At 35.8% G+C, this 27,858-nt stretch overlaps 2 protein-coding genes across 2 annotated transcripts in view; both read left to right on the forward strand.

The window, feature by feature from the left end:
- The window catches only part of LOC110092479 (E3 ubiquitin protein ligase RIE1), a 35,234-nt gene extending 14,625 nt beyond the window's left edge, over positions 1–20,609 (forward strand). The window contains exons 2-5 of the mRNA XM_020817048.2: positions 17,921–18,040; positions 18,995–19,127; positions 19,216–19,371; positions 20,140–20,609. Coding sequence (XP_020672707.1) covers positions 17,921–18,040; positions 18,995–19,127; positions 19,216–19,371; positions 20,140–20,301 — 571 coding nt within the window. The 3' untranslated portion in view covers positions 20,302–20,609. The remainder of the gene's footprint in view (positions 1–17,920; positions 18,041–18,994; positions 19,128–19,215; positions 19,372–20,139) is intronic.
- A 5,270-nt stretch (positions 20,610–25,879) lies between these two features.
- On the forward strand, positions 25,880–26,406 carry LOC110092504 (zinc finger A20 and AN1 domain-containing stress-associated protein 7-like). The gene has a single exon (XM_020817079.2). It carries the CDS (start codon positions 25,880–25,882, stop codon positions 26,315–26,317), a length of 438 nt encoding a protein of 145 aa, XP_020672738.1. The 3' UTR covers positions 26,318–26,406.
- Positions 26,407–27,858: the final 1,452 nt, after the last annotated feature.

A 27,858-nucleotide genomic window follows, 5' to 3' on the forward strand; every position in this document is an offset into this window, starting at 1 on the left:
CTCTTCAAACTCTTTCACCATATAGGTTACTTTCTTTGTGGCACTCATGACTAGGGGTGTCAATTCGGGTCGACGTGTCGGGTTCGGGTCGAACTCGAGTTGACCCGGTTTTAAATGGGTCAACCCGAACCCGACCCGTTTTTGTAAACGGGTCGGCTATCTCAACCCGGACCCGACCCGCGCGGGTTGCCGGGTTGACACGACCCGACCCGATTACTTAAAATAGTTTGGGGTTTAGGCGGTAGCGGCAGCAGGCGCGGCGGTACGGCGACAGCAGACGCGCAGCGGCGGACCAGAGGCACCGCGGCCAGCGACCAGTCGGAACGAGTCGCGACTGAACCCGAAGTCCGAACGGCCAAACCCCATGCGAGTGGCGAAGCCGAAGCGGCACGCGAGCAGGCGCTTGGCACGCGAACGGCGAAGCCGAAGCAGCACGTGAGCGGCGAAGCCGAAGCGGCACCGAAGCTCGAAGCGCTGAAGCGGGCTCTGCCTCGCTGGCATGTGAACCGGGCAGTCGACGCGTTGGGCAGTCGGGCAGGGATGCGTCGGGCAACCGGGCAGTCGACGCAGGCAGCCGGGCAGGGACCATTTCCGAGTCGTTTTCTAGTCATTTTCGGGTTCCCGGGTCAACCCGAACCCGACCCGATTTTTGAAATGGTCAGTTTACTGAACCCGAACCCGACCCGTTTCATAAACGGGTTGACCCAAACCCGAATTTTTTCGGGTCGGGTTTCAGGTCGGGTCAAAAATTGACACCCTACTCCTGACACCATTCTAAGCTATCTCGATCTTCTTCTTAGAATGATGATTGCTTTGCTTTGTTGCTTTCATGTAACTCGAGAGATTTGTACTCACATGCATAACGCCAAGAAATTGATTATGTTGGCTACCCTTTATTTCATCTTTAATTTTATTTTAAAAATCGTCCTATGTCATGTTTTCTATGAGGAGACCAAACTTACTCTTATTGCTTTTAGTTGCAAAATTTCTTGGGAACCTTATTGTTGATTACATCCCGTCCCTATACTTCTTCAATGTGCTCTCGATCTCTTCATAGTTGGACCAAAGTATGCGTTAACCAAGGTAATTTTGTTCAGTATAAAATACACAATAGTTACTAAAACATGGAACCATACTTGGATCTAAAGTTCTTATTAGCCTTTAAACTTGGGTATGGTGATATCGACTTGAATAAAGAATCTGTTGAGGCTAACCAAAGTTTTTTGTGTACGTACACCTGCTAGCTTCGTGGAAAGAACCATCTCAACATCTTAACGTTTGGGCTCATCCATGCCAACCTTCTTCGTCGAAGGCACATCAGTCTTACTCTTTGCTCGTGGCTTGATAGATTTGTTCTTTCCTACATCATCACCATCATGATTTGAGTCGGGACTAATCAGTATTGGTGCAAAAACTATTGTTACCCTCTCATCTCCTTAGCGCAACTGTTGGTGCTGACAAAACATCGATAAGGAGATTCAATGGAGATGTCCAGCAAACATCAGCAAAGTGAGGTAGGGTAATCTTGATTGTTATTTCTGGAGTAAGAAACATATAAGTTCTGTTAATAAAAGAACTAGAAGAACTACAAAGAGGAACACAATGCTTCCTTGAATCCCCTGTCCAGCTTTCTAACTCTACAGAGTCTCTCCCATGTTACTCCCTTATTTTCCCAAGAAGCCAAGCATGATCTCTCTAAGGGTCTCACTTGACAGGTTTGCACTAAGAGCTTAAGCTTTTTCCCTCCTTCAGTGCCCTTTTATATAGATGGGATACGCGAGTTATAGAATGCGAGCATTTATGATTATATGGCGTTGAATACAAACCATAAATGATTCAAGTAATCATGACCCTATTTTAGGGAAATTTTGAGGTAATGTCGAATTCAAGGTCGAAAAACATGAGCAGTTGGGGCCGTTCTATCATCATTACTAGTGCTTAAGGGTCTTCTCAGGTTTGAATTTGGTAGTATTCTAGACGGCTTTCAATGCTCTTTTTCTCAACACTTTAGCTCTTAGGATTCTCCCTTTCTGCACTTGGCACTTGGCACATGGTTCTAGAGTGTCGTCTTATTGCTCTTCTTGAGTTTCCTCTTGGCGTCATCTACTCTTTGTTGCAATTTTCTTGGCTTGTGTTTCTCTTGAAAATATTTAAGTTCTTCTTGAGAGACCCTTCTCAAGGTCCAAATCCACTTGGATTGCCCTATTTCATCAATTCTATTGAAATCTTGATCATATAGTCCCATTTAAGAGGCAATTCATCACTGTGAATCAAGTTGTGGGAGAGGGAACAATTTGGATCCCTCTTTCAAGTATAATGTTTTTGGAGGCCAAACCTTGGCGCCACGGTAGGCTGTCATGACTCTTCTTCAGAAGCTGGTTCTCTCTTGTTTGATCCTCTTTGCCTAGCAGTAGGTTATCGATTGTAGGTAGAGCTTCTTCCGAGAATGATCCAACAGTGAAGGTTCGAATGTATTAAGATTTTTGACATTCACTATTGAATAGATCTCCATGTAGGAGGATATAACTAATTGATATGAAGTTCCTTGATCTTTTTTAGAATGTTAAATGATCTATGTTGAATCAATTTGATATTTTGTTCACCCTCTTTAATCTCTTCTTGCTATTGTGGAGCCACACAAGATCTCCTTCACACTTATTTTCTTGCTTCCAATCATACTGCACTTGTAACATTGTCGTGTTTTTGCTTCAGAGTGAAATTTTTTATTCTTGTAAGGATTTTTTAGGATCTTCTGAGACCTCCATTTTGGTTCTTGTTTCCGCCTAGAACTTCAAGTTAAATGGAGCTTAGATTGTTGAACTGTTTGTTGCCCTGCTAAATATGAACTCGATATATAAAAAACTTTCATCCTAAGTCTTTGAATCCTCATCGCAGATGCCCTACACTTTTGTCTACCAACTTAATCTGAGCATTAGTTTCTTGATAGAAGGCTCTACTTATTTTTAGATATGCATCTTTGGCCCATCATGATTTCTAGAGTCAGCCGAGGAAGTTGGAGTGTCCATCTGAGATGGTTGAGCTCATTAAACTAAAATTCACCCAAAAATTCTTGAAAAAGAGGCGTGATGCTTTTTATCTCTTTTGGTATGTTGACATGTCATTAGTACTATCATCTTTGAGAATCTATCCATCATAATGAAAACATAATTATAATCGTTACGGGTTGATGGAAATCCTCTCAGGAAGTTCGTGGAGATGCTCTACCATGATTGAGTCGACAGTCAAAAGAGTGTTTAATCTTTGCTTCTTAAGGTGCAACAGATTATGCATTCTTTCAAGAATTGCCACATCTTGGCCAATAGACAACTTTGCAGATTCTGAAGTGTCTTCATAACGTTGAAGTCTCCAACCACCTTGGAAATGTGCACTTCTCTTATTTGCTCACTAGATTACCATCTTTGGGAATGTAGCTGATTCCTTTTGTAGGGAAGTTCTTATCTAATCACCTCTTGGTGCCATCTAGAACTTCCCATAAGTCTTCATCAAACATGTATGAGTCAATGTACTCCTTATGAAATGAAGGTTGCAGCTGCATTATTACCGACTGATTTACTGAAGGTTGTGAGAGTATATACGCCATTTTGTTTTGTACATGTTAGTCTACTCCTCATGTCGTGAAGGTTGCAGCTGTATTATTACTGACAAAGCTAACAAAGGTCGTGAGAGCATATACGCTGTTTTGTTTTTGACTTTCTTCTTTCCGGTGACTAAGTGGAACTACTGCAATTATGTATCTATTTCATGTTTTGTTCTTGTTGAAACTTTAATTGAGTTTGGAGGTGTTGAAGTGGTTTGTGGTCTGTTTGAATCACATTTTATTTGCTGAGTATGGTCATCAGTGCTTAAATGCTTGGTGAAGTATGAGTAGTTTCATATCTTAGGTTAAACATGTCTTCTAAGCACCTTGTAGCAACTTGAGTACTAGTATTAGAATCGTGCTTAGTGATGTATAGAAGCATATATTTTGACTTAAAATAGTTTTTGTATATTTGGCAATACTAAACAAACGTCATAGTGATTCTTCTTTTTAGAAGAGATTTAGCTTCATATTTCTTCTTTATGCAGAATTTTAGTTGGTTTGGTTTTTTTCAATGAATGTAAATGTTCCACAAGTATTAAGAAGTCGCGGATAAACTTCTCACATGTTGGATGCTCTCATAAAGCCCCACATGTCGATCAATTTCAGTGGTTGATACCGATTCCTTATTGCTTTTGTTTTTAAGGGTAGATTTTTATCTCCTCAGCCACCAACTTTGAATTCCTAATGCCATAGGATTTTCTTCTTGAAGTTGCGTCTCTTCATGTTTAAAAAGGGGTTTTCTCTTTCACGAGATTGATCAACTTTCGCATCTGCTCAAGATGTTCCTTCACTGTTCAACTTTGAATAAAGATGTCATTGACGTAGACAGTTTCATGCTTTTTTATGTATGGTTTTAGAATATCATTCAGGAGACATAAATGTTTGTTGCTCCTTTGCATGGACTGTATGATTTCACCATCCATTCAAGTAATTTCTGTGTGGTCTTCAACAAAATCTTCCACATTTCCTCTTCTTCATGAACTTGGCCTTGGTGGCAACCTAATGTTAGATTTGACTTTATGAAAAAAAAGCATGTTTTAGCTTGTCCAACCAGTAGTCCACTTTGGTAAAGGGATATCGATTTTCACAAAGATTTTATTTAGTACCTGACAGTTTACATACATTCACCTACTGCCATATTTCTTTGGTATCATCACCATCGGTATTATTGCACATGGTGAGCTGCTTGGCTTTATGACTTCTTAGTCAAGTTGCTCTTCGACTTGCTTCTTTTATCTTTTTATTCACCAATTCCAAGTACCTAGACATCTTGATATTGGGTGGAGTAAAATTTGTGAGAAGGTTGAGCTTGTGCTTCATTGCTCTTTGTGGAGGTAACCCTCTTAGATTTTGAAGAAGCTCTTGGAAGTCAACTGCCAACTGCCAACTGCTAGTACCTCGATTCTTTGATTCTTTGTTCTCGGTTCTTGGCTCTTTGTCTAATTTCTCCATCTCAACTCCACTTGGGACCAAATTTGAATGTTCCCCATTTGGCTTCTCCAGTCACACAATGAATAGAATGAAATGTTGACACACGTTTATCGTCCTTTTTCACCGACTAATTGCCACCATATCTGGAGGCAAACAATGTTTGCTCTGATTGACGATTTATCTCGCACCATCCTAATAGAGACGAAATTGTTGTGCTCTCTAATAGAATATAATGTTTTGATCCCACAAATATGGGCTATTGAAGATCATCTGACAGATTTCAAGAGGGACTACTTCACACAACACTTGAATGTACTATTGAATGATGGTGAAACAAACATGACAATTTTGATCAATCGTCATCCTCTCAGGGTTCTAAATCTAATCGAGAGTGTTAAAATGTGCGCGAGGAATTATCTCGAGACCCACTTTTCTGACTAGATTTGTGGAGATTGGTTTCTTCTGACTAATTGAGCAAAATGTGGTGCTGACCACCTCTTACGTCACTTGGATCGGCATGGTGAATGGTTCTTTGTGTTCATTAGGATTGGGGTTGTACTCCTTTTAGCATTGTCTTCAAAGAAAAACTCAAATATGGTTGATTCACTGAGTCCAATGCTTGATATTGATTCGCAACAATAACCATCTTTGCTTTGCCATCCTTCTTGAACTTCTCCTAAAAATGTTTTGGATGAAGTTTCTAGCATTTAACATTGGCATGTCCCATGATTTGGCAGAGATCACAGTGTTGACCTCTACTGTGCAGCCAAAGGAAACAGACCAAAGAAAAAATAAAAAAAAGACTTATATCATTACCTGTGCTCAAATCTCTGCCAAATCCTCATCCAGCAGCCCACATGTCTCCATCAAGTCAAAACAAAGTTTTTTTTATTATCATAAGCCTAAAGACAACTGAATACTACTTCTCCCAGTCTCTATTATTCCCGCTCCACTGGCCTTTCCTCTCATTCACACTCTCCAACCTTCAGCCGGCCTCCTCTTGTATGCAAAAGCTCTCGCAAAACCGCCTCTCTCCACACAAGCACGAGCAAAAAATCCTGGAGCAAAACTCCCGTCCCTTAAAACAGCAGCGATCTCTACTCACAACAAGTGATGAACCTCCTGTTGCCTTCGTTTGATCCGCCTCTGACAGAGCTAAGGTTTCAGTTGAGATTCCACTAGCACCCACTCTGGTTTCGCAGCCCTTTCTTTTTCAGAACCAACCATCTCCACCTTTTTTTTTTCACTAGTTTCATGCCTCCACTCCAGTATCCACCGCCTCGATACCGATAACCTCTTAAACTTAGAAAACCCATTTTGGCGCTTGCAACTCAACGAACAACCACCTATGCACGTTTTTCTCTAGCATGGTAGGAAGGAATTCGTTGCGATGCTTGCGACGAAGCAGACAATCTCCCAAAACCCTATTTTCGGCGTTAGCAGCGCATCGGAAAACCAACAAATGCACGCTTTTCTCTAGCGTGGTGGGAAGGGAACCTGGAGCGACGCCTATGGAGAGGCGAGGTCAAATATAAAACAGTGTATTTTAAACAGGTGTCCGAAGACCCATGCACGCCTTTCTCTGGTGTGGTGAGTGGACGAAGATCTTTGGCTACTACCCGTGCACGCTTTTCTTTAGCGTGGCGGGAGGCCCAGACTCCTGAAATTTTTCCTAAACGGGGGAGATGTTGGGAGGCTGCCGAAATTTTGTCTAAGAAAGACAATGACTTGAACTCTAAAGGACAACAGGGAACTCAAATTGAAGTTAAATGAACTATAAAGGATTATTTTCATAATAACATGAAGCTTGAAATGAGAATTTGAACATTAATTGAACATGCAAACATTGGACTCAAACTGAACTTGAACTTGTACTCTAGACTCAAGTGAACTTGAACTTGTACTCTGGACTCGAGTTGAACACTAATGGTCAATTTGAATGCTAGCAAAGCATTTGCAAGTGTACAACAGAGAGCTTGTGAACCCGAGCTTGAACCATAATTAAAGAATCAAATTTAATGGATGCATAATTACCTCAAAATTATAAATATCAATCATTGAATTTGATTATGCAAGTATAGATCAATGAATGGATGGGGGGCATTTATTGAAATTTCAAATAGAACTGAATTGTTGATTCATTTACAAGCAACAATGCAAGCTCTCAATGATATCAAGAGGCCATATACAAGAAACATAGTGTGCTCACAAGTGATAGCGGAAAGGTTGTAGTGAATACAAACTCATGTGGTGCTAGAAGATCTGTGATCTATGTTGCACCGATACGGATACGGCGACACAGATACGACACGATACAGATACGGGATACGTCAATTCTTAAAAATACAAGATACGGGTACGGCGCGGACACGGCATTATAATTTATAATCATACATAAAAATTAAGAAATCAATCAAAGTATAATATTTGAACAAAAAAAAAATGACAATAACATCATTTGTAGCCTTGTAACTTATAATATCAAAATATAAGTAAGCATTAAATGTCTAGTACAACAACAGAAGCATAAACATAAATTACCTAGCACATGGAGTTTCAACATTCAATAGAATGAATGATATAATTATCTTCTTCATTGGTTTGTCTTTGAACTTCTATATCATCTTTAATAAATATCATAGCTTCTAATTCAAGATCATCAAGTGAGAGATTAGTAATTTTTAATGTTTTCATATCATCAAGAGACTCGAATCCATCTCAGAAATGAGAGAATCTTAATTGCAACCGCAGAAGTAAATTCGACACGTCTTTTTTCTTCGGATTTCTTTTTGTTTTTCAACAGACACGCATATCAGATACGTGTGTCCTTTTGAAATTAAACAATATTTTAATTGGATACGGTTTTGGCGTATCCGCACGTATCGGTGGAGTATCGGAGGCGTATCCGTGTATCGATGTATCGGATACAGCACGCCTACATAAATAGGTGTATCGGGGCAACATAGTCTGTGATTGTATAACATTGCATTCACAAACAAAAGAATGAACCATTATGTACACCATAACCTGCTTATGGCCAATATTTGTCAACTTACAATCCATCAATGGATGATATCAAGTGGCATACAACGAGCACAAAAGCCATATGCTGATTATGATAATGTTTTGGGCAATATCAAAACAAAGGCAATTGTGTTCGATACTTACAGTCAACCACCGTGTAGTGTTTAGCAAATATATCAATTCATTACAAGCAAGACTATATGGGCATATAGAAAATGCAAGTGCCCTTCAACCTCTTATAAGATACCCATCATAAACATTAAATGACATCTACGAGCAAAATGCCAGTCGACCAAAATGAATATAGATGCCTACGAACTGTTGGAAAAGGTCTGTTATACATTTAGCATATTGTCTATGGGCAGATGTGAAAGACTCCTTGCAGATATTGAGGATAAGGATTAATGAGATTTGTGAATGAAGATATATACACAAGTTGTTACTTATAATCAAAATGCTGAAGAGTCAAAGTGAAAGAAAACACTAGTAGATTATATGAAAAATGCATATTTAATGCAACGCATTCAACCGACTAATTTGCAAGCAAACACTATAGAGTCATTTCAAGTCCTCAACAAGTAAAGATAGTTATTATGCAACAGATGAAGATATCTTATGTGCTCGCTACAACTTGCCCGTATTTAATAGTTGAAGAATTGTTGCATATACAATGGGATACCTACTGATGACAATCAACTCGTAGATGGATACAATAGTCATCTACAAATACTAAAAGTCAACACATGATGAGCAATGAGATTTTTAATGAGTACAATTCTAAATGATCACAATAAATGTGAACTCCTATGAGCTGCTGTAGGAGGTTCATTATACATCAAATATGTCGCCTACAAGCAAAATGCAAGAGAATCACAACAAATGCAAGCACTTATGGGTCAAAAGTAGAAGATTCGTTAGTGTAATATGATTCACTTGTAGAAATTAATAAGTAGTGCATGATAGTCTACATGTACAAAGCAGCAAACAACTCAATCCAGAAGCTGCTACAATACCTCATCGGATTCGCAACATTCATGCAAGTGAATATAAGGCGTTTACAAATATTTCAAAGTACCCCTGCATATTTACTGTAGTTTGTATACACATAGGTATACGAAAAGATAAGTACAATCATAAAACCCGCATGGGCATCGCTCGCACGTGACGTCTAGGGATACTGCGTGAATCATTAAATTTAAATCCGATCCTCTTAAGCAGGTAAATAGGAATTGATACGGTTCAACAAATAATTATAAAGTGCCCCCAAACACCCGCATGGGCTCCGACAAATGTGTTATAAGTATACACATGACGTTTAGGGATGCTACGCGGGCCAATAAGTGAATCAAGTTCGAACCAATTCTTTTAGGAGGATCAATAGGAGCAACATAGTTCAAACCATCAAATAAATAAACAGTTGCGGCGACCGATGTATTTGTCTTAATACATTCATATTAGGCTTTTAAGGCTTATAACAATGAAAATTCACTAATAATTGCACAAAGCCTATGACAAACTCGATCTTTTGCCGGCAAATTGACAGAGTCAACAGGGTTCAATCAACAAATCGAAATGACTCCAAATACATCGATGATGATCGTGTTGATAGAAGATCTCAACCGGAGGGGTTAATTTCAAATCTTTTAAAATGTCATCTTAAACTTCCACAAAATTTAAATATTTTCAAATAATCCTTTACCCTGATGATGGCCGTATTGAATGTTTATCTCAACCGGAGGGGTTCTCAAACAATTTCAAATGCTTCCAAGCTTCCACAAAATTCAAATTCCTACAAAAATATAAGTGACTTTAACGTCACTCCGATGATGGTCGTGTTGAACGAAAATCTCAACCGGAGGGGTTCATAAATATTTTTAAATGCCACTCAAATACCTGAAAATTCAAATCCCCAAAATTCCAAAATCCAAATGTTTAAAATTGAAAAATCTAACCACTCAAGCACTTAAAACAAAATTTATCCACCCTCCGCAACAGTTTGTCGGGGTGGACAATTAGAAATTTACTTCAGCTCACATAGAGCTAATGCCTAGTCGAAAATATCACTAGGATCCATTCTCAAACAATCTACTGTCAATGAGGACGTGGTACATGTCCTCTAACCGGCGATTTTGTCGTCAAATGGCACCGCAGAATAAACAGTTATGACTCGGGGCCCTCTAAACCGAGTGGTTTTGCCACCAAATGGCACCACGAAATACTGGTTATGGACAGAGCCGATATTTTCCTTAGTGACATCAAATTCTTGAGATATGAATCAATATGATATGATCGATATGACACAAAGCCCTCTGTTAGTTAAGGTAGATTCAAATTTGTCCCCTTAGACAAACATCCGCCACAAGTCTACAAGGTTCCCTTGGACGATGTAACCCATGGCTGCCGACAAGGATCCTTCTGTCAAGTTGGGTCAACTACCTCCTATGACTAAGTAGACCAGGGACCACGACGGCCTGGGACGACGGAACCATGGGATCTTGATCGGGCCCATCATCCATTCCCCAACCATATGCTTTAAGTGCAAGATGGTGAAAATTTCTAATTTTAAATATTATACCCCCAAACTCTCCAATTTCCACATTTCTAAATGCCCATGCTGCTACTATATGCCAGATAACTTGTATTCTCTACGTATCTGATTGATGACTAGCCTTAATCGAAAGTTCTCTATCGTGATCGAGAGGGGTAAGTAACTATAAGGGCTTGAACCTATAGGAAACCAGAACTCATATCATAAAGTCCTCGCAAAATGAGGGAGAAATCTCTGGGTAGTGTCTTATCTACAAACCCATATGCTTTCCCAAAATTTACACATGAACTTAATTCCGTTAAAACTCCCCCGAAAGGAAAGCAATGCGGGCGGAAGCCGGGGCCGAATTTTCGGAGCCCACACACAGTAAATGTTATTTCTTGAAGAATAAAAGGTTGAATAAAAGGTTGTTACTTCACCTTTTTTAGAACCATTCCAGTTCCACTTTCTTCTATGCATTCTTCAATTCTCCGTCATTCCTTTTATCATGAGGCTTGGTTTCTTTTTTCTTGTTCTTCCTCTTACTCGCCAATGAATACATAATTGCTGATCATATTTTTTTTATTGGGAAGAGAAAGAGTTTGTTGGAGTAGCTAGAATGCAACCTTACTATATACTCTGTCAACACAAACATGCCTTCTAATGACGCATGATCATCAGTTCTTGTATCTTGAACTATTTTGTATTCCTGCTTGGCCTTTTCTTGTCGTTGGCACAACTTCTGTCACTTCCTCCGTATGTCCTCTTCATACCTCATGGGGTAGAATTCCTATTCAATCATCTTTTTGAATTGCCCCAATGTGATTTTTTTAATGCCTCTGTCGAATATGGGCATCTCAAAAGTCAACACGTGCTTGATATACTTGAGTTCAGTAAAAGAAATCTACTTTCCTAAAGAATCCTATTAGAGTTTGAAATAAGTTTCTAGTTGATTCACCCAAGCATTCAACTTAATCTTGTTAGAACCATCAAAGATAGGGATGCTGATTTTAGTCTTTATCTTGAAGGGTTGATGCCATCCATTGAAAGAAGGTTCGTGATCCTTTATCTTCAGATCCATTCTCTAGCCCACTAGAATTTTCATTGTCTTCTCATTGTCGTGACGACGATATCTCTCTCTTGGATTGATCCTCTCTGTTTGTTTTGAATATGTCGTCAATATCTGCTTACACAACCTCTCCATCATTATAAACATGCGTTGTTGAAAAAAGCAATTTAGTTGGCCACTCAATGGAGGTTTCCCATTGTCTTCTTGAATTGTTTAGGAAAATGATTCTACTATCTTCTTTCTGCCATTTTTTGTCAATACAATTGACTATGGTTCTATTTAAACTTATAACTTTGATATCAAAGTTTAATTCGTTAGCATTGAGAAGATACTGTAAAAGGGATCTAACATACATTCAAGAAGTTGTAATATCCCGAACCGACTCTGTTAGTTCCTTTGCTTACTATTGAGGAAGACAAAGATGACAATCAGTTTCGTCACCGTGCGAGAATAAGAAAGGTTTTGTTCCTTTAAAAAGAAATAGAGAGGTGTGTGCGAACCAACTTATGAGAGAGTTGCGTGCGAAATAGTTGGGCGAGTGCAGGTGAGGGTAGGGCTCAACGGGCAATTAAGAAAGATTGGGAAAATGCTTGTTTTATAAAAAAATTATGTAATGTTTACTTTAGAAAATTAAAATTCAGTTATCTATTATAGAAAATTAATAATTTAAAAAAAAATGATATTAGGATTTTACGATGGAAGGAGAAAAATATTAGATAAGTTAATTATTAAGATTATGCGGTTGTATTATAATTCAAAATTAAGATTTTTTAAAATAATAAGTTGTGAAATCTAAAATATATAATAATGAGTGAAGTTAAATATTTTAAAGTAGAAATTAATTAATTATGATGTATTTTTATTTAAATGAGTATATATATATAATTAATTAATTATTTTGGTTCCTCTTTAAGAAGTTGAGGAACCAAAATTATCCTTTAATATGGTTGAGAATTATTTAGGCCCTTCATAAAAAGTTAATGGACCATTTTGATCATTTTGGACCATGTTAATGGATGGATTTTGTTGCAAGTGGTTTAATGGTTGATTTCAGTTTTAAATATTTGGATTTTGATGATTTTTGGATTTTCGTGGGTATTTGGGTGGAGCTTTGAATGTATGAATCACCTCTCCGGTTGAGATCTAAGTTCAATACGATCATCATCGGGGTGACTTTGAAGTTACTTGAAAATATTTGAACTTTGTAGATAAACCTTGTCGGCTCTATCAAGTTGTCGACAGAGGATCAGGTTTCATAGGCTTTATGCTTTTGTGAATGAATTTTCTTTATTGAAGGTCTTGAAGGCCTAATATGAATGTATAAAATAAATATCCCGGTCGACCTCGAACCGTTCGGGCCGTGTCGACTCCTATCTACCTGCATAGAAGGATCGGGCTCGAACTTGGGTTTTTTTACTGACCCGCACAACATCCCTAGACGTCACGTGTGTTCCCACAACACGCTCGTCGAGGTCCATGCGGGTGTTTGGGGGCATTTTATAATATCATGTATGGATGTGATATTTATGCCGTATATATACAGGCGTTGCTCATAATTTGCCTGAGCTTTTTATATTCATCATTTGGCGGGGCTTTGCTGCCTCATTACAGTTAGACGCACCATGTTTTATGGATTCACTTGTTGGGCAATAAAAGTTCTCTAATATCCATATCGAGAATCATAGAAACAAGAACACTATGTTGGATGTGATAAAACTAAGAACCGTGTATTAAATAAATGATCATATTAAAGAGTTGTTGCTAGTATTATCCATTGAAGATGAGACCATGAAAAATAGATTTTGGTAGTTTAGATATGTACATTGAATTAAATAAATATAATAATTAGACAATTTGGTAAAACTGATGTTGAAGAATTAAAAAAGAAAATGGGTTGATTAAATGTAACACGGATGGAAAGAACTGCAAACTGATTCGCATAGAATGGATATGGCCCTATATAGTAGGGATATGGTAATTTTGATGATAATGATGGTTATAACCTATTAAAATTCTCTAACAAATAAAAAAAAAAATCCTTCAAATGCAAGATCTAAACCATCCATTTACTTTAGAATCATTTAAACAGGTGGAATGCATAATCTCAATAATGTTGAGGTGGTTTGATCAGTCATCAAATAATAAAATAATTCACAATGAATGGATCCAATTGTAATTTTAAAATGTGGAGTGTTTCAAATTGATTGGAATGAAATATATCAATTATTAATGGTATTTTTCTTGTATTAAACTATTTTGGTTGATGAAGTACAAACATGGGAGCAACCAGATTTTTAAAGGGGCATATATATGTCATATGTTAATCCTTGAATTTTTTACTGTTTGATTAATAATTAAATCATCATGAAAATTAATGAAACTTGATCCCATATATTTTGCATATTGTAGATCACAATTACATTTAAAGATTTTATAAAAAATGTAACAAAATTAAAAGTAAATAATAGGCATTCCCCTCCTAGGAGGAGAAAGTCTTTAACTCTATATAGAAAGAGAATCACTGTTGTCCCCCAAATTAAATTATGATGTTATCCTTCAAATGGAAGATCAAAACTGCTCTTTTTTTTGCATCTATAAAATTAGTTGCATGCATGCCATTAAAATTTTTTATGATTATTTAGATCTTTCAAATGAATTAAATTTTTCATAATGTATGGCTCTAATTTGGTGATAAGGCATTATAATTTCAAATTGTAGAGACCTTTAAATGGATTGGAATAAAATTACGGATTCTAGATGATGTTTTATATGTATTAAATTAGTTTGATTGATGAAATACATGATTGGGAGAGTTTTAAAAGGGCTTTTACATGTGTTTGATCGATATATAGCCAAATATCTATGAACCCAATTTAAGCTAAATCGACCCGATTCAAGCTCATGATGAACTCGCTATATTCAAAGAGAACTCTCCCAAGTTAGCAATTTTCCTAAGCAAAGTTTGTGACTTCTTCTAACCAAGTTAGTGAAGTTGGCAACTTTATACAACTAAGGCAGCAACTTCCTTCAGCTTAAGTTAGTGACTTCTTCTAATCAGGGTTGGGGGCTTCCTTCAGTCAAGATAAAAGTTTGACTTTTATTAGCATGGCGGCTAAGCGAATGACTTATATCCAATGATTAATTGATAGTTATATACATATAGAATGAGGCAACTTTTTATATACTTTTTAATTATGTGGTCTTACGTGTTGCCAATCTTGTGTCTCTCGTACCTCTCAAACCACTACCCAAAGCTATAAATAGAGGGTCAGGGGTAAAGCGTCTCATTTTTAGTGAATCCTAGAGCTTCTCACTCGAAAAACCCTCTTTCTCTATCTTATTTTTTGTTCTTTTGTTTGTTTTCCTTGAGAGTTAGGTTCTTGTATAATTTATGTTTAATTTTGGATTCAAAAATCATTTTTTATAGTTTTCACATACTTGTTGAATAGTTTAATTCTCACAAAAAATGAAGAAACTTGATCCACTTGTAATATATATTGTAGATAACACTCAACTTTATGATATTAAGTTTGAAGATTATAAAGTTATAGATGCAATAAAAGAATTAAGAGTAGAAATGTCCCCCCCCCCCCCCCCCCCCACACACACACACACACACAATAGAGAGTGAGTCTTCATCCCAATCTTTAGGAAAGCATCTTTATCATCTCCAATGAAACTATGCAGAAATTAAAGTTTATTTAATTTTTCAATTGTTTGGTCTTTGGTCATACATGCAAGGATTTTTCGCTAATTGATTGTCTATATAACGTATTATCACATTATATATTTTATATGGAACAAAATTTTCAAATTGAGTGAAATTTTATGTGTGCTTGTATTTATTTGGAATAAGGCCATTGGCTTGGCTTTCCAAAAAGTGCTTCAATATTAGGTATTTGTTTATCATTAAGTATACATTGTTCTTTAGTTTCCTATTCTTGATAACTTGCTAAATAATCATGTAATATGATGTAGCTTTATTTCTAGCAGATTTCTTATATGTTAGTTCATAATCAATGGTGTTGATTTTTATTTTAGATGCTCTATAGTCAAAATTACTCACCTCTCTCTTCTAATGGGATTGGAGCACTCTCTCTCTCTCTCTCTCTCTCTCTCTCTCTCTCTCTCTCTCTCTCTCTCTCTCCATATATAGAATTTAATGGCTGATTTTGTTAGTAATTCAACTATGATTAATTTGTACTGATACTAAATAATGTACGCCCAAATTCAACCTGCTTCAATTTTACAATGGTCACAAAAGCATCTAGTATTGATCATAAAGTAGGGGGTGAAATTGGATGAAAAATCATTCTATTCTTTGTTAGTTCATGATATTTTAGTTTGAAAAGAAGGAGAGGGGTAGGAGGGGGGTGATTAGAAATTTGTTTAGTCTCTTCTTCTTGATGTCATCAACATCATTATTAACCTTCTCTCAATTATTTGGGGCATGCATCATGAATCCACTTTTTCTGTGTTTTTATGGAGTGTTTTATGTGGTGTTTAACCTATTATTTGCAAACCAATTTGAATATAATTATATCAATCAAATATTGTGCTTATCTTTTTCCTTCATAATCTTCTAACATCAATATTATCAACTCGTCTAACTGACAAGCTTGAAGAATCCATGAAAACAATTAAAAGTTCTCATTCAAGTAATAAAAAATCTAAGGAAGCATTGTATGAAATTTAATTGCAAAATAAAGTAATATACACTTATACAATAACTTAACGATGCTCTGATTTATTTTATGCACACTATTTATAATAAAAAATTAGTTCATCAAATGCTTTTGTTATAATCTTAATTTAGCAAATAAATGAAAAGCTTAATGGGATGGAAAATGGGCCCTAATTATAATTTTAATATTCATAATCTTTTTTTTCTAACTTTAAATATAATTAGAATAATTATAATTATTTTACAGTTATCATATTTTTAGTGCAATTCGTTTTTATTAGAAGTGTTTTATTATTCATGTCAAAATGGCACAGAATATAATAATCTCTGCATTAGTTATACAACTTGATAATTTTGCAACAACATTATAAGTTGAGCCTTTAAAAATATATATTGTTATTTCCTTAAAAATTGAAAACCTAAGATCAAAATTGACCGACCAAAATACTGTGGGAAGTGTAACACAAACTTATTATCTATGTTGCACCGATACGGATACGGCGACACGGATACGACACGATACGGATACGGGACACGTCAATTCTTAAAAAAACAGGATACGGGTACGGCGCGAACACGGCATCATAATTTATAAATCATACATAAAAATTAAGAAAACAATCAAAGCATAATATTTGAAATTACAAAAAAATGACAATAACATCATTTGTAGCCTTGTAGCTTATAATATCGAAATATAAGTAAGCGTTAAATGTCTAGTACAACAACATAAGCATAAACATAAATTGTCTAGCACATAAAGTTTCAACTATTCAATAGAAGGAATGATATGATTAGCTTCTTGATTAGCTTCTTCAGTGGTTTGTCTTTGAACTTCTATATCATCTTCAATAAATATCATAGCTTTTAATTCCGGCTCATTAAGTGAAAGATTAGTAATTTCTAATATTCTCATATCATCAAGAGACTCAAATCCATCTCGGAAATGAGAGAGCTTTGCTCGCAGCCGCGGAAGTAAATATGACGTTTGTTTTTCAACGGACACGTGTATCGGATACGCGTGTCCTTTTGAAATTAAATAGTATTTTAATTGGATACGTCTTTGGTGTATCAGACACGTATCGGTGGAGTATCGAAGGCGTATCCGTGTATCGGTGTATCGGATACATAAATAGGTGTATCGGATACATAAATAGGTGTATCGGTGCAACATAGCTTATTATTAAATGGGGAACATTTTGATGGCTAGAAGATGGCCATTTTTTTTTCTCTTGTGCATAATTATTCATTACATATCAAAACTTTATGCTTGGACGTCAATTGTTGCACGTCTTAAAAATCTCTTCTAACAGCACGCATATCCAAACTTTATTCTTTTCGGCCAAATGTTTTATTGCTCACATGCCAAATGATTTTTATGTTTGGATCTTTCACTAAGCATTTAACCTATCTTTTACCCAACATAATTGGTGATCTTGTGCTTCTTTTCACGATTAATTCTATTCATATAATTGCTGGGAATTTTTTTCCTAACCCTGAAAGGTTAATGCAACCTACCATTATGTTTGATGATTAGTTTAGTCTTTGCTTCTTTCTTAACATGAAATGCTTTTTGTATTCCAGTTATGCCAAACGATGTGAATCGGTTAATACCATGGCATCCTTTCTTTGGTGGATTGTTGGATTTTACTGGATTATATCAGGTGGTGAAGCTCTTGTGCAGAATGCTCCTAAACTCTATTGGTATGACTCCTGACCATACTTTGTAGACCAATTCTATGCTTATGAGGGAGCATGCTGTGTCTCAGCGTTCTACACGGAATCTCATTAATGACATGAATTTTGAATACATTTAAAACTAATCTACTTCATTTTTACAGTTGCCAAAAGTTGATTTGAAATTTATTTTCTGGTCTCTTGTTAACCGATAGACTTTGAAAGTTCATTGCTTTGTTATAGATTTTAGCTGATTTCTAAGTACAAATGGGATGTTAAGCATATAGGACATTGTTACAGTACCCCATGAGTGGGTGTGGTTTTAGGCCTAAACATGCAGATGCTTCTTTATTCAACAATGTGGAAAAATCTTAGTTGGTGTTACCTCACTATAGCTGATGAATGCTGCAATCATGATAGATATCTAATTCTTGGATGCCTCAAACTTAGACTTAGGCTTCGTTTGGGACGGTTTTCTTATTGCGTCTTAAAACAATTTTTTAGTATAAGAATTTTATTTGTTGTATTAAGCTGCTTTAAGAAGCTGCCTCAAACGGTTTCGTTTGGGGAGGCTTTCTTACTGCTTCTGAAAGCAGTTTTCTAGTAAAAAATTTAAATTTTTGTACTAAAAAGCTGCTTTAAGAAGAAAGCCATCCCAATCGAAGCCTTAGTTTAGGACGGCTTTCTTTCTGCTTCTTAAAACAGCTTTTAATTTTTTACTAAGAAGTTGCTTTATGAAGCAGAAAGGAAGTCGTTCCAAATGAAGCCTTAGCTTGCCCAATCATGAGGACGTGAACAGCATTCTTTTCACTTTGCATGATCTTGTTGGCACATAGCCTGATGTGGTTTTGCATCAACTCATTAGAAGCAACTTCATTTTTCTTATTTTACTATTATTTTTAATTTATTTTCTTTTTCACATACAAATCTAATATAAGATCTATCATCTTTTCATTGTACTGATTTTAAACTGCCTGACAGGTTGGCTGTAGTGTTTCTAGCTTTTGATGTATGTTTTGCAATATTTTGTGTTGCTTTGGCCTTTGTGATTGGCATTGCACTCTGCTGCTGTTTACCTTGCATTATCGCAATACTATACGCAATTGCAGGCCAGGTGAGCATCTTAGCCATCGTTATTGCTCTGAACAAAGTGCTTCTTATATATATCATATGGTCTGTGTATGAGTCATTTCCATGTTCAGGAAGGGGCATCGGATGCTGATATTAACCTTCTACCAAGATACAGATACGCTGCATCCAATGATAACAGGGAAAATAAAGGAGATGTGGGAATAATGAGTCCAATTACGAATGGCAGCGAAAACTTTCCAGAACGTGTTATTTTGCGTGAATATGCGGTAAACATAAGATTTGTCTTACTTTTGCCTTCTTTTGTGGAAAAATTATTCTGTGCATACACCGGATGTCATTCAGAGATGAATCAGGATGCATCACGTCATTTTTTTATTGGTACCAGTGCTACCGGGTGATGTGGTGCATTCTGATTTGCCTCCGAATGGTCCGGTGTACGCACAGAATAATTTTTCTCGTTTGTGACAGCTTTCTTATTGTTTTTAAAAATAATTTGTTGATAAAAAAATTTTTAGTTAAAAAATTTCTTTATTAAAATACTCCTTTAAGAAGAAGCAAAAAAGTCATTCCAAACAAAGCCTTAAATCTTTTATTCGACCAAATTTCACTTTATTTCTGCTCATTTTTTTGGTGCTTACCTTTATGTGCGCATTTTTTATTGTCTTCTACATTTTGTTCTGTGGTTCCATCCTATTTTCTTATAGAGTTAAAATAAGATGAATTTCTTAGATGTCTGTAACTTAGTTTTTTTTTAATAGAAAAAAGTAGTTTTAATTCATGCGAAAAATGCACTTAATAAATTCCCATTTTTGCTTCGGTTGGGACAGCTTCCTTTCAGCTTCTTAAAGCAGCTTTTTAGTATAAAATTTTAATTTTTGTACGAAAAAATTGCTTTATGAAACAGTAAGAAAGCCGTTCCAAATAAAGCCTTTGTTCTTGCACCTCAATGATTTCCTACTTTTATTCGATTTCCTTGATGATGACAATGAAAAATTCAATGAATTCTGATAATGAGTGTTATTTCTCCTTCACAGGAATGTTGCATTTGTCTGAGTTCCTATGAAGATGGAAATGAGCTGCATGCTCTTCCCTGCAATCACCACTTCCACTCTGCATGCATTACGAAATGGCTCAAAATCAATGCGACCTGCCCATTGTGCAAATACAACATTCTCAAGAGCAATGATTGCGTGTGAAAGCACATTAAGATTTTGTTTGGGATAGCTTTCTCATCGCTTTATGAAGTAATCTTTTAGTACAAAATTTTTTTGAATTTGAAAATTTTGTGTTAGAAAAGTGCTTCATAGAGCAATAAAAAAGTTGTCCCAAACAAAATCTTCCTTCTACTAGTACTTGGTTGTGTATATGTGGTTGAATGATCGTCGACATAGCTGCCCCAGGTAATATTAAAGTTAGTCCTCTTTGCTCCGAGTGTGAAATTATAATTGATCACATTTTTTATTATTAATGTATGGCAAAGCTAGTGTTGTAGCCTTCAATGTCATTGAGGCTTCGTTTGGGACAGTTTTTAATTGTTTTTTAAAGTAGCTTTTAAGTACAAAAATTAAACTTTTTATACTAGAAAGTTATTTTAAAAAACTGTAAGAAAATCGTCACAGACAAAATCTTAGACTTTGTTTGTGACGGCTTTCTAATTACTTATTAAAGCAGCTTTTTAGTACAAAAATTTTAATTTTTGTAATAAAAAATTACTTCATGAAGCAATAAGAAATCCATCCCAAATGAAGCTTGAGTATGGGTCGCTTTGGCATTGTTTACAATGAAAGTTTTTGTTGAATCTTCCACTAGAACAAACAAAGTTCTAAATGAAAGCTTTTGTTGAATCTTCCACTAGAACAAAGTTCTAAAAAAATGAAGGGGATTTTCATACATATAACAAATTTTTTTTTTTTTTTATGTATTTTTATATCTAATATATAAAGTTTTATATTTATTTATATATTATTTTAATCTATAAGCAAATGCTTTTTTTTGTTTTAAATGATTTTAATATTAATAATGTTTTTTGATGTGGCTTAAAGATTTGTATTATATAAGTAAATATGATGATTTAAATATTAGATGTATATGTATATTGGAATTGTAGGATATATATTTAGGCTCTAAAAAAATATTTGCATGGGAATATGAGTAGATGTGAAACCTTTGGTATGATTTGGGTATGATAGTAGTGATCTCTGGTACATGCAATGTTTTATGGCGTAGAATGTTGGCTATTGAAAGAATCATAATATTAAATTAAGTGTTGTGGAAATGAGAATGCTCAGGTGGATTAGTGGCTTTGTTCTTAGAGATATAATGCGGAATGAGTATATACGTGAAAATGTTAGAGTAGCTCTAATGGCAAGGAAGATTAGTGAGAGTATATATTTTTTGATAATTTTAAGAAGTGATAAAGGTAGTAAAATGTGTGGTGATATGAGTTTGATCTCTCTTTTTTCAGCCTATAATTAGTGGGGAATGATTGTTTTTCTTCTTATTTGATTTATTGTATATATTCTTTTCTATGATTTAGAAACACATTGTTGCAACATCAATTATGATTTGTGACAAAATTTAATGTGGATGTTCCATTAAGATATGTGATAACAAAATTATTCGCTAAGAATGTAAAAAAAAAAAAAAAAACTAAAGATAGAATGGCATTCAAACGCACTAATAAAGCATGTCATTATGAATATTTTTGGTTGATCCTTAGGCAATACGTTCAAGATATTATCAATAATCAGTTATTCAATTTCAAGTCATTAAAAAGGCTTTATACTTTACAATTATGATGAAAAATTTTATGATCTTAGCAATTTTAAATCGTCAATTATAATTGGATAATTTTGTTTAAGATGGATCCATGAGCACGATGGTATTAATTTTAATATTTTTTTTTTTATAAAATTATAATTTAAGAGGCTACGACTAGCAGCAGGTGGTAGCTCGAGGTGGCTGTAAATTAATCAAATCAAATAATTTTCAAATACAATAAAATTGAACTAAAGAGTTGATAAGTCACAAAAATCTCTTTGATTGGGCTCGAAGTCGATGCAATCTTGAATCAGAAACTTCCAAAATTAAAATCATGATCATCTGAACTTTGATTTCAACATTCTATAGTCGAACTAAGTGTCTCGATGAGACAAAGCTATCAACACTAAAATCGGTCAAATCCAAGCTCAAATGGGACCAAATCAAAGGCAAGAAGCATATTTGGAAGCTTGGGGACATTAATTGGAGGACCAAATTTCACATGTTTATAATCAAATCAAGCGGGTCAACAAGACAAATCCAACGAGCTCAAGCTTGTTTAAACCTGACGTCATTAAGACACTTAAATGTTGAATGAATGTTTTATGATTAAGTGAATTAATATAGATCGCCATATGGAGTTCTTCTGATTTTATTCAAATTCATGAGTTATGTCACTCTTAAAATCTATAAATAGTCTCTTACTCTCTGCATGAAGGGGGATAGAGCTATGAGGCTTAAAGAATCCCAGAGCTTAGCAAAACCTATCGCCATACTTTCATAGATTGGTCGCCACCTCTTGATCTATGTCAGGCAGCCATTATCTGGGCTAGCCGGCCATGGCCATAGGGATACCGCCCAGCTACCACCATCATCTAACCTCCACCAGGCCATCACTGGACGACTTTCATCTCCTAATTGTCTCCTATGGTCCTACCAACCTTCATCATCCATTGACTACAGTTCTCAGACCATTAATTGTCACCCATCTATGGTGGTCCTTCGACCTTAGTAACCCAATTATGGTCCTCCAACTTTCATCGCCCAACTACCGAGGGGGTTAGAAACTTAGTTAAATATTCAAGAGAGCTCTAAGGTTTGAAGAATCTTAGAACTTAGCAAACCTTGCTGCCATGCTTTTGCAGCTCGGTCGTCACCTCTGGACTTTTGTCCGGCATCCACTACCAGGGCCAACTGACCATGGCCATAAGGCTTCCACCGAGCCGCCACTATTGTCAAACCTCCACCAAGCTGCCATTGGCAGACCTTCATTGATGGAATTTCATTTTTTGAGCATTCCCTATGGTCCTTCCAACCTCTATTTCCCACCAACTAAAGTCCTCAGATAATTAATTATCACACATTTGTAGTCCTTATACCACCGTCACCCTAGTATGATACGTCGACCTCAGTTACTAGACTACAATCCTTTTGATCTTCTTCGCTTATCGTCCTCCAACTTTCACCACACAACTACAACCCTTCATGTGAAATTCCTTAAGTAAAAAGAAGTTAAACTCTTAAACACCAATACACCTTTTAGTGTAATGTTCAGAACTTCATTATGAAACTCCAGAGTTAAGCGTGCTGACCATGAAGAAATCCTGGGATTTGTAAGCTTCTGGGAAGTTACACCAACATGAATAAACTATGAGGCTCTTAGGCCAAAGTGGATAATATCTCGATAATTAAGAGTTTGAGCTATTACAAATGATATCAAAGCAATACATCAGTCAAAAGATGTGAACTAAGTGAAATACAAGATACAGTGTTATGCCATGGGAGCCACCTCTTGAACCATGTATGGGATAAAGTGCTTCGTGGCGGGAGTCACCACTTGAACTTGTAGGGGCCACATCTAAAATCCTATATTCATGGCAGATGATTCTGGGATAAATATGTTGATAAGGATGTCAGTTATTGAAGTGAGGGAGATTGTGAAACCCCTCAAGTAAAAGAAGCTAAACTCTTAAATATCGAGACGTCTTTTGGTGTAATGGTTGGAATTTCATTTTTAAACTCCATAGTTAAGTATGCTTATCTTGAAGAAATTTTAGGAAGGGTGACCTCCTGGAAATTTATACCAATAAGACAAAATAGTTAGGCCCTTAGGCCAAAACGGACAATATCTGGATAGTTAAGAGTTTGTGTTGTTACACTTCCAACCTTCATTACCCACTGATTATGATATCAAGCCTTCGTCGCCTACTGACTATGGTCCTTAGACTACCATCTGATCATCATCGTCAACTGATTACTGTCCTTAGACTACCGCCACTCGATTATGGCCTTCAGATTATTATTTCCCAACTAAGGTCCCCCGACTACGATCTTACCAACCTTCGCCGCCTGACTACTATCCTTTTGACCTTCGTTACCCAACTACTTTTTTTCTGACCTCTGTTGTTGGATCTCCACTAAGCATCCACTAACAAACCTTCATCAATGGAATTTCATCTTTTGATCATTTTTTATGGTCCTTCCTTCTAACGACCTTGTCCCACCAACTATAGCTCTTAGACTATTAATTGTCACATGTTTGCAGTCCTTAGACCACTGTCACCCTACTATATGCCTTTGACCTTAGTCACTTGACAACAATCCTCTTGACCTTCATCGTATGTTATCCTCCAACCTTCATCACCCAACTACGATCATTAATGTAAAACCTCTTAAATAAAAAGAAGTTAAACTCTTAAACACCGAGGGGATTGTTGGTGTAATGGTTAGAATTTCATTAAGAAACTCCATAGTTAAGCGTGCTCATCCCGAAGAAATCTTGATATGAGTGACCTCCTAGAAGTTATACCAACATGATAAAGTTGTGAGGCCCTTAGGCCTAAGTGGGCAATATCTCAATAGTTAAGAGTTTGGTTTGTTACACCTCCAACCTCCATTACCCGTTGATTATGATCTTAGGCCTTTGTCACCTACTGACTATGGTCCTTAGACTACCTTCTGATCTTCATCGCAGTCAACTATTATCACTTGATTATGGCCTTCAGACGACTGTCTCCCAACAAATCTTCCCCGACTACGGTCCTACCAACCTCTGTCGCCCAACTACTATCATTTTGACCTTCGTTACCCGACTCTATCCTTTTGATCTCCAATGCTCACCGACTAGGATACTCCGACCTCCGTCACTCGACTTTACCATCTGGATTTATGTTAGATTCTTGCCAAAGAATTCTTCTAAGCTTAACCAACTAACACATTCTTTAAAATTTATCAATCTTTCCCTTGGGAAGGGCTTTACTTGTAAAAAATATTAATAGCAATGGAATTACTTTAATTGGGCCAGATCATGTAGGTTTTCCCTTACCAAGATTTTCTATGTAAAAAATGTGATGTCTCCTATACCTCTCTTATCTATGTCTGTGCTGGATCTTTGTGACGTTAAACCTATCTCTCTGCCATCGTGATTGTTTTATCATACAACAAGGATAAATTAAAAAAAAAATTAAAAAAAAAAACAAGGATAAATTTCAAATATTTTAAAATTTTACTCTGCATTTGTGTTAGTTCAGATCAAATATTAATATTTTTTGAAATGTCTGCATTTGGAATACTCTTTGCCTTTAATAAATCCGGTGGCATATTCCCTAATCTATCAAACGATTTAATCATTTATAACAAATATATTATGGTTTAAATTTGGAAACTTTTTTTTTTTTTTGGATAAATGATTCCAATACTTATAAAACAAATTCAAATTTATGAGAAACAGATATATCAAAATATCTTAATCAGAAATAGATATCCAAGTAGATGAAATTTGTGACTCAGCCTTGCTGGAATTCTAACGTATACTTAGCGATATATTTTAAGAAAGTTAATTTTTTTGCAAATATATATTATTATTCCCAAATTTTGAAATCCTAAAAACTTATAAATAGAACGGAAAGCTGCTCTCCTCTGCATCAAAGTTCCTAAGTAGAAGCGAAGAGACAGCCTGCCTCCTTTCTTGTAATTTCCTCAAGCTTCTCTTTCTTCTAAATCCAAACTCTGCTCATGGACTCATCCAACCCTGCAGCGAGAGGGGCAGGCCGCGACCTCTGCAGCAGTGGCTGTGGGTTCTACGGCAGCGACGCCACGCTCGGCCTCTGCTCCAAATGCTTCCGCGATCATATTTTCTCCTCTCATATCAATAAAACCGCGCAACAACTTGCGTCGATCGTAGGGAGCGGAAAGAAGAACGGACATATTGGATCTAAGGACTCTGCTTCTGCAACCGAGTCTAAGAAGAAGACGAAGCAGAGCTGCTCAAAGTGCGATAGAAAGGTGGGGTTGGCCATGCGAGCGATCAAATGCCGCTGCAATGGTGTTTTCTGCGCCGCCCACCGCCTCCCAGAAGACCACGGCTGTACTTTTGACTATCGGACCGCTGGCCGTCTGCTTCTCGAGGAAGCCAATCCGCTCATCAAAGCTGAAAAGCTGAACACGATGTAGTGAAGAAGAATCTGAATGTTTTAGTGATTCATCAATGTCGTATCCGAACAATCAAAGTTCTTCTTTTTCCTTTGTATGCCGTAAAGTAGTTGAAGACAGAAATACTGTGACTAACAGCTTTGTTGTTCATCTTATATGCCATTGATTTGTTTGGATTGTCAAAATTTTCATTAGATCAATCTTGATTAGGGAGCTGAATCTACTATATGTTTTGAATTCGTCAGAAAAAGAGAGAGAGAGAGAGATTTAACAATGTTCGATTTAATAAAAGAATTTCAGCATCATGGATGGCAGAGTAATCAGAAAGGTTTTATAATATAGACGTATGGAGAAAAGGATCCTGTCATAATATCTGAAATTTTGTTCATCCTTGAAATATTAATATATTTATTATATTTACTGAAATTTTCAAAAGCAGATAATTGTATCGCAAATTTAGTCACAGATTTATTATTCATCATGAGGAAATTAATTTCATCAAGGTAAAATATTATATTATTTTACTTAAAGATTACAAAAATTTGTCATTCTCCATAACATAATATAGGATTATAATGTTTAGATTGTTGACTTGGCCTCCTATGAAAAAAATAGAAATTATGGAGAAGTAATGATTGGTGGCAGAAATTGTGTTAGTTAACGACAGATGAAGATGGTTAGGTTATAATTGATGTCGGTGTCAATTGATAGAGAGATTAATATATACTATTTGCGGAGTCTTGATTGGAGCAGCGTTCGTTTTTTGTAAGTGTGTGCAGCAAAAGCGCAGTTGTGAACAATAATTATGTCTTTGTTGCGCACACTCATAAAAACTAGACGATTCTCAGGTCCAGACTCCCACGCGATAATCTCTCCAATTGATAGAAGCGTTAGATATGTGATAATAATTATTTGAAGGCGAGTATTGGTAATCGCTGATGCCAATTGAAGATGAGTACTGTGAAACGATATCTTTGGTGTTGATCATTGGACAAATGTTTGGGATATTTCAAATTCTATAACTCTTTCCACTTAAGGTCCCTCTCAAGTGTGGAGTAAAATCCTATTTAAAATCCTATTTATAATTTTTTGATTGGATATTTTGGTTATACTTTTCAAAGTCTTAAACATTCCATCAGAAGTCTTAAAATGATCACCCTCTTGAGCATCTGATTTTTTTAATATTTAAGTGCCTTAACAATAACAAAATTGAGTAATTTTGGATTCATTAGATTTGTCTAATCAAGATTCAAAATTTGACTACAAATTTATTAAAAATAAAGTTCAGAATGGGACTAAATTTGATTTTGAAAGTTTTTAATTTACATACTTCCATGTGTCCTAAGTTTTTAACTTAAAAATCTTCAAGTCAAAAAATAATTATAGTATAAGAAGGTTTGCAATATGAAATAGTTATTAAATAAATATTCATTATTAGTTTAATTAATAATTTTCTCAAGAGATAATCTCTTTTAAGATATAATTAACATAAGGGCTTATCCTTATAGAGAACTTATAATTTAAAATAAAATAAATTTTGTTTAATTCAATTATAATTAATA

Source organism: Dendrobium catenatum, unplaced genomic scaffold, assembly GCF_001605985.2.
Source record: "Dendrobium catenatum unplaced genomic scaffold, ASM160598v2 fragScaff_scaffold_9, whole genome shotgun sequence".
Classification (NCBI taxonomy): domain Eukaryota; kingdom Viridiplantae; phylum Streptophyta; class Magnoliopsida; order Asparagales; family Orchidaceae; genus Dendrobium; species Dendrobium catenatum.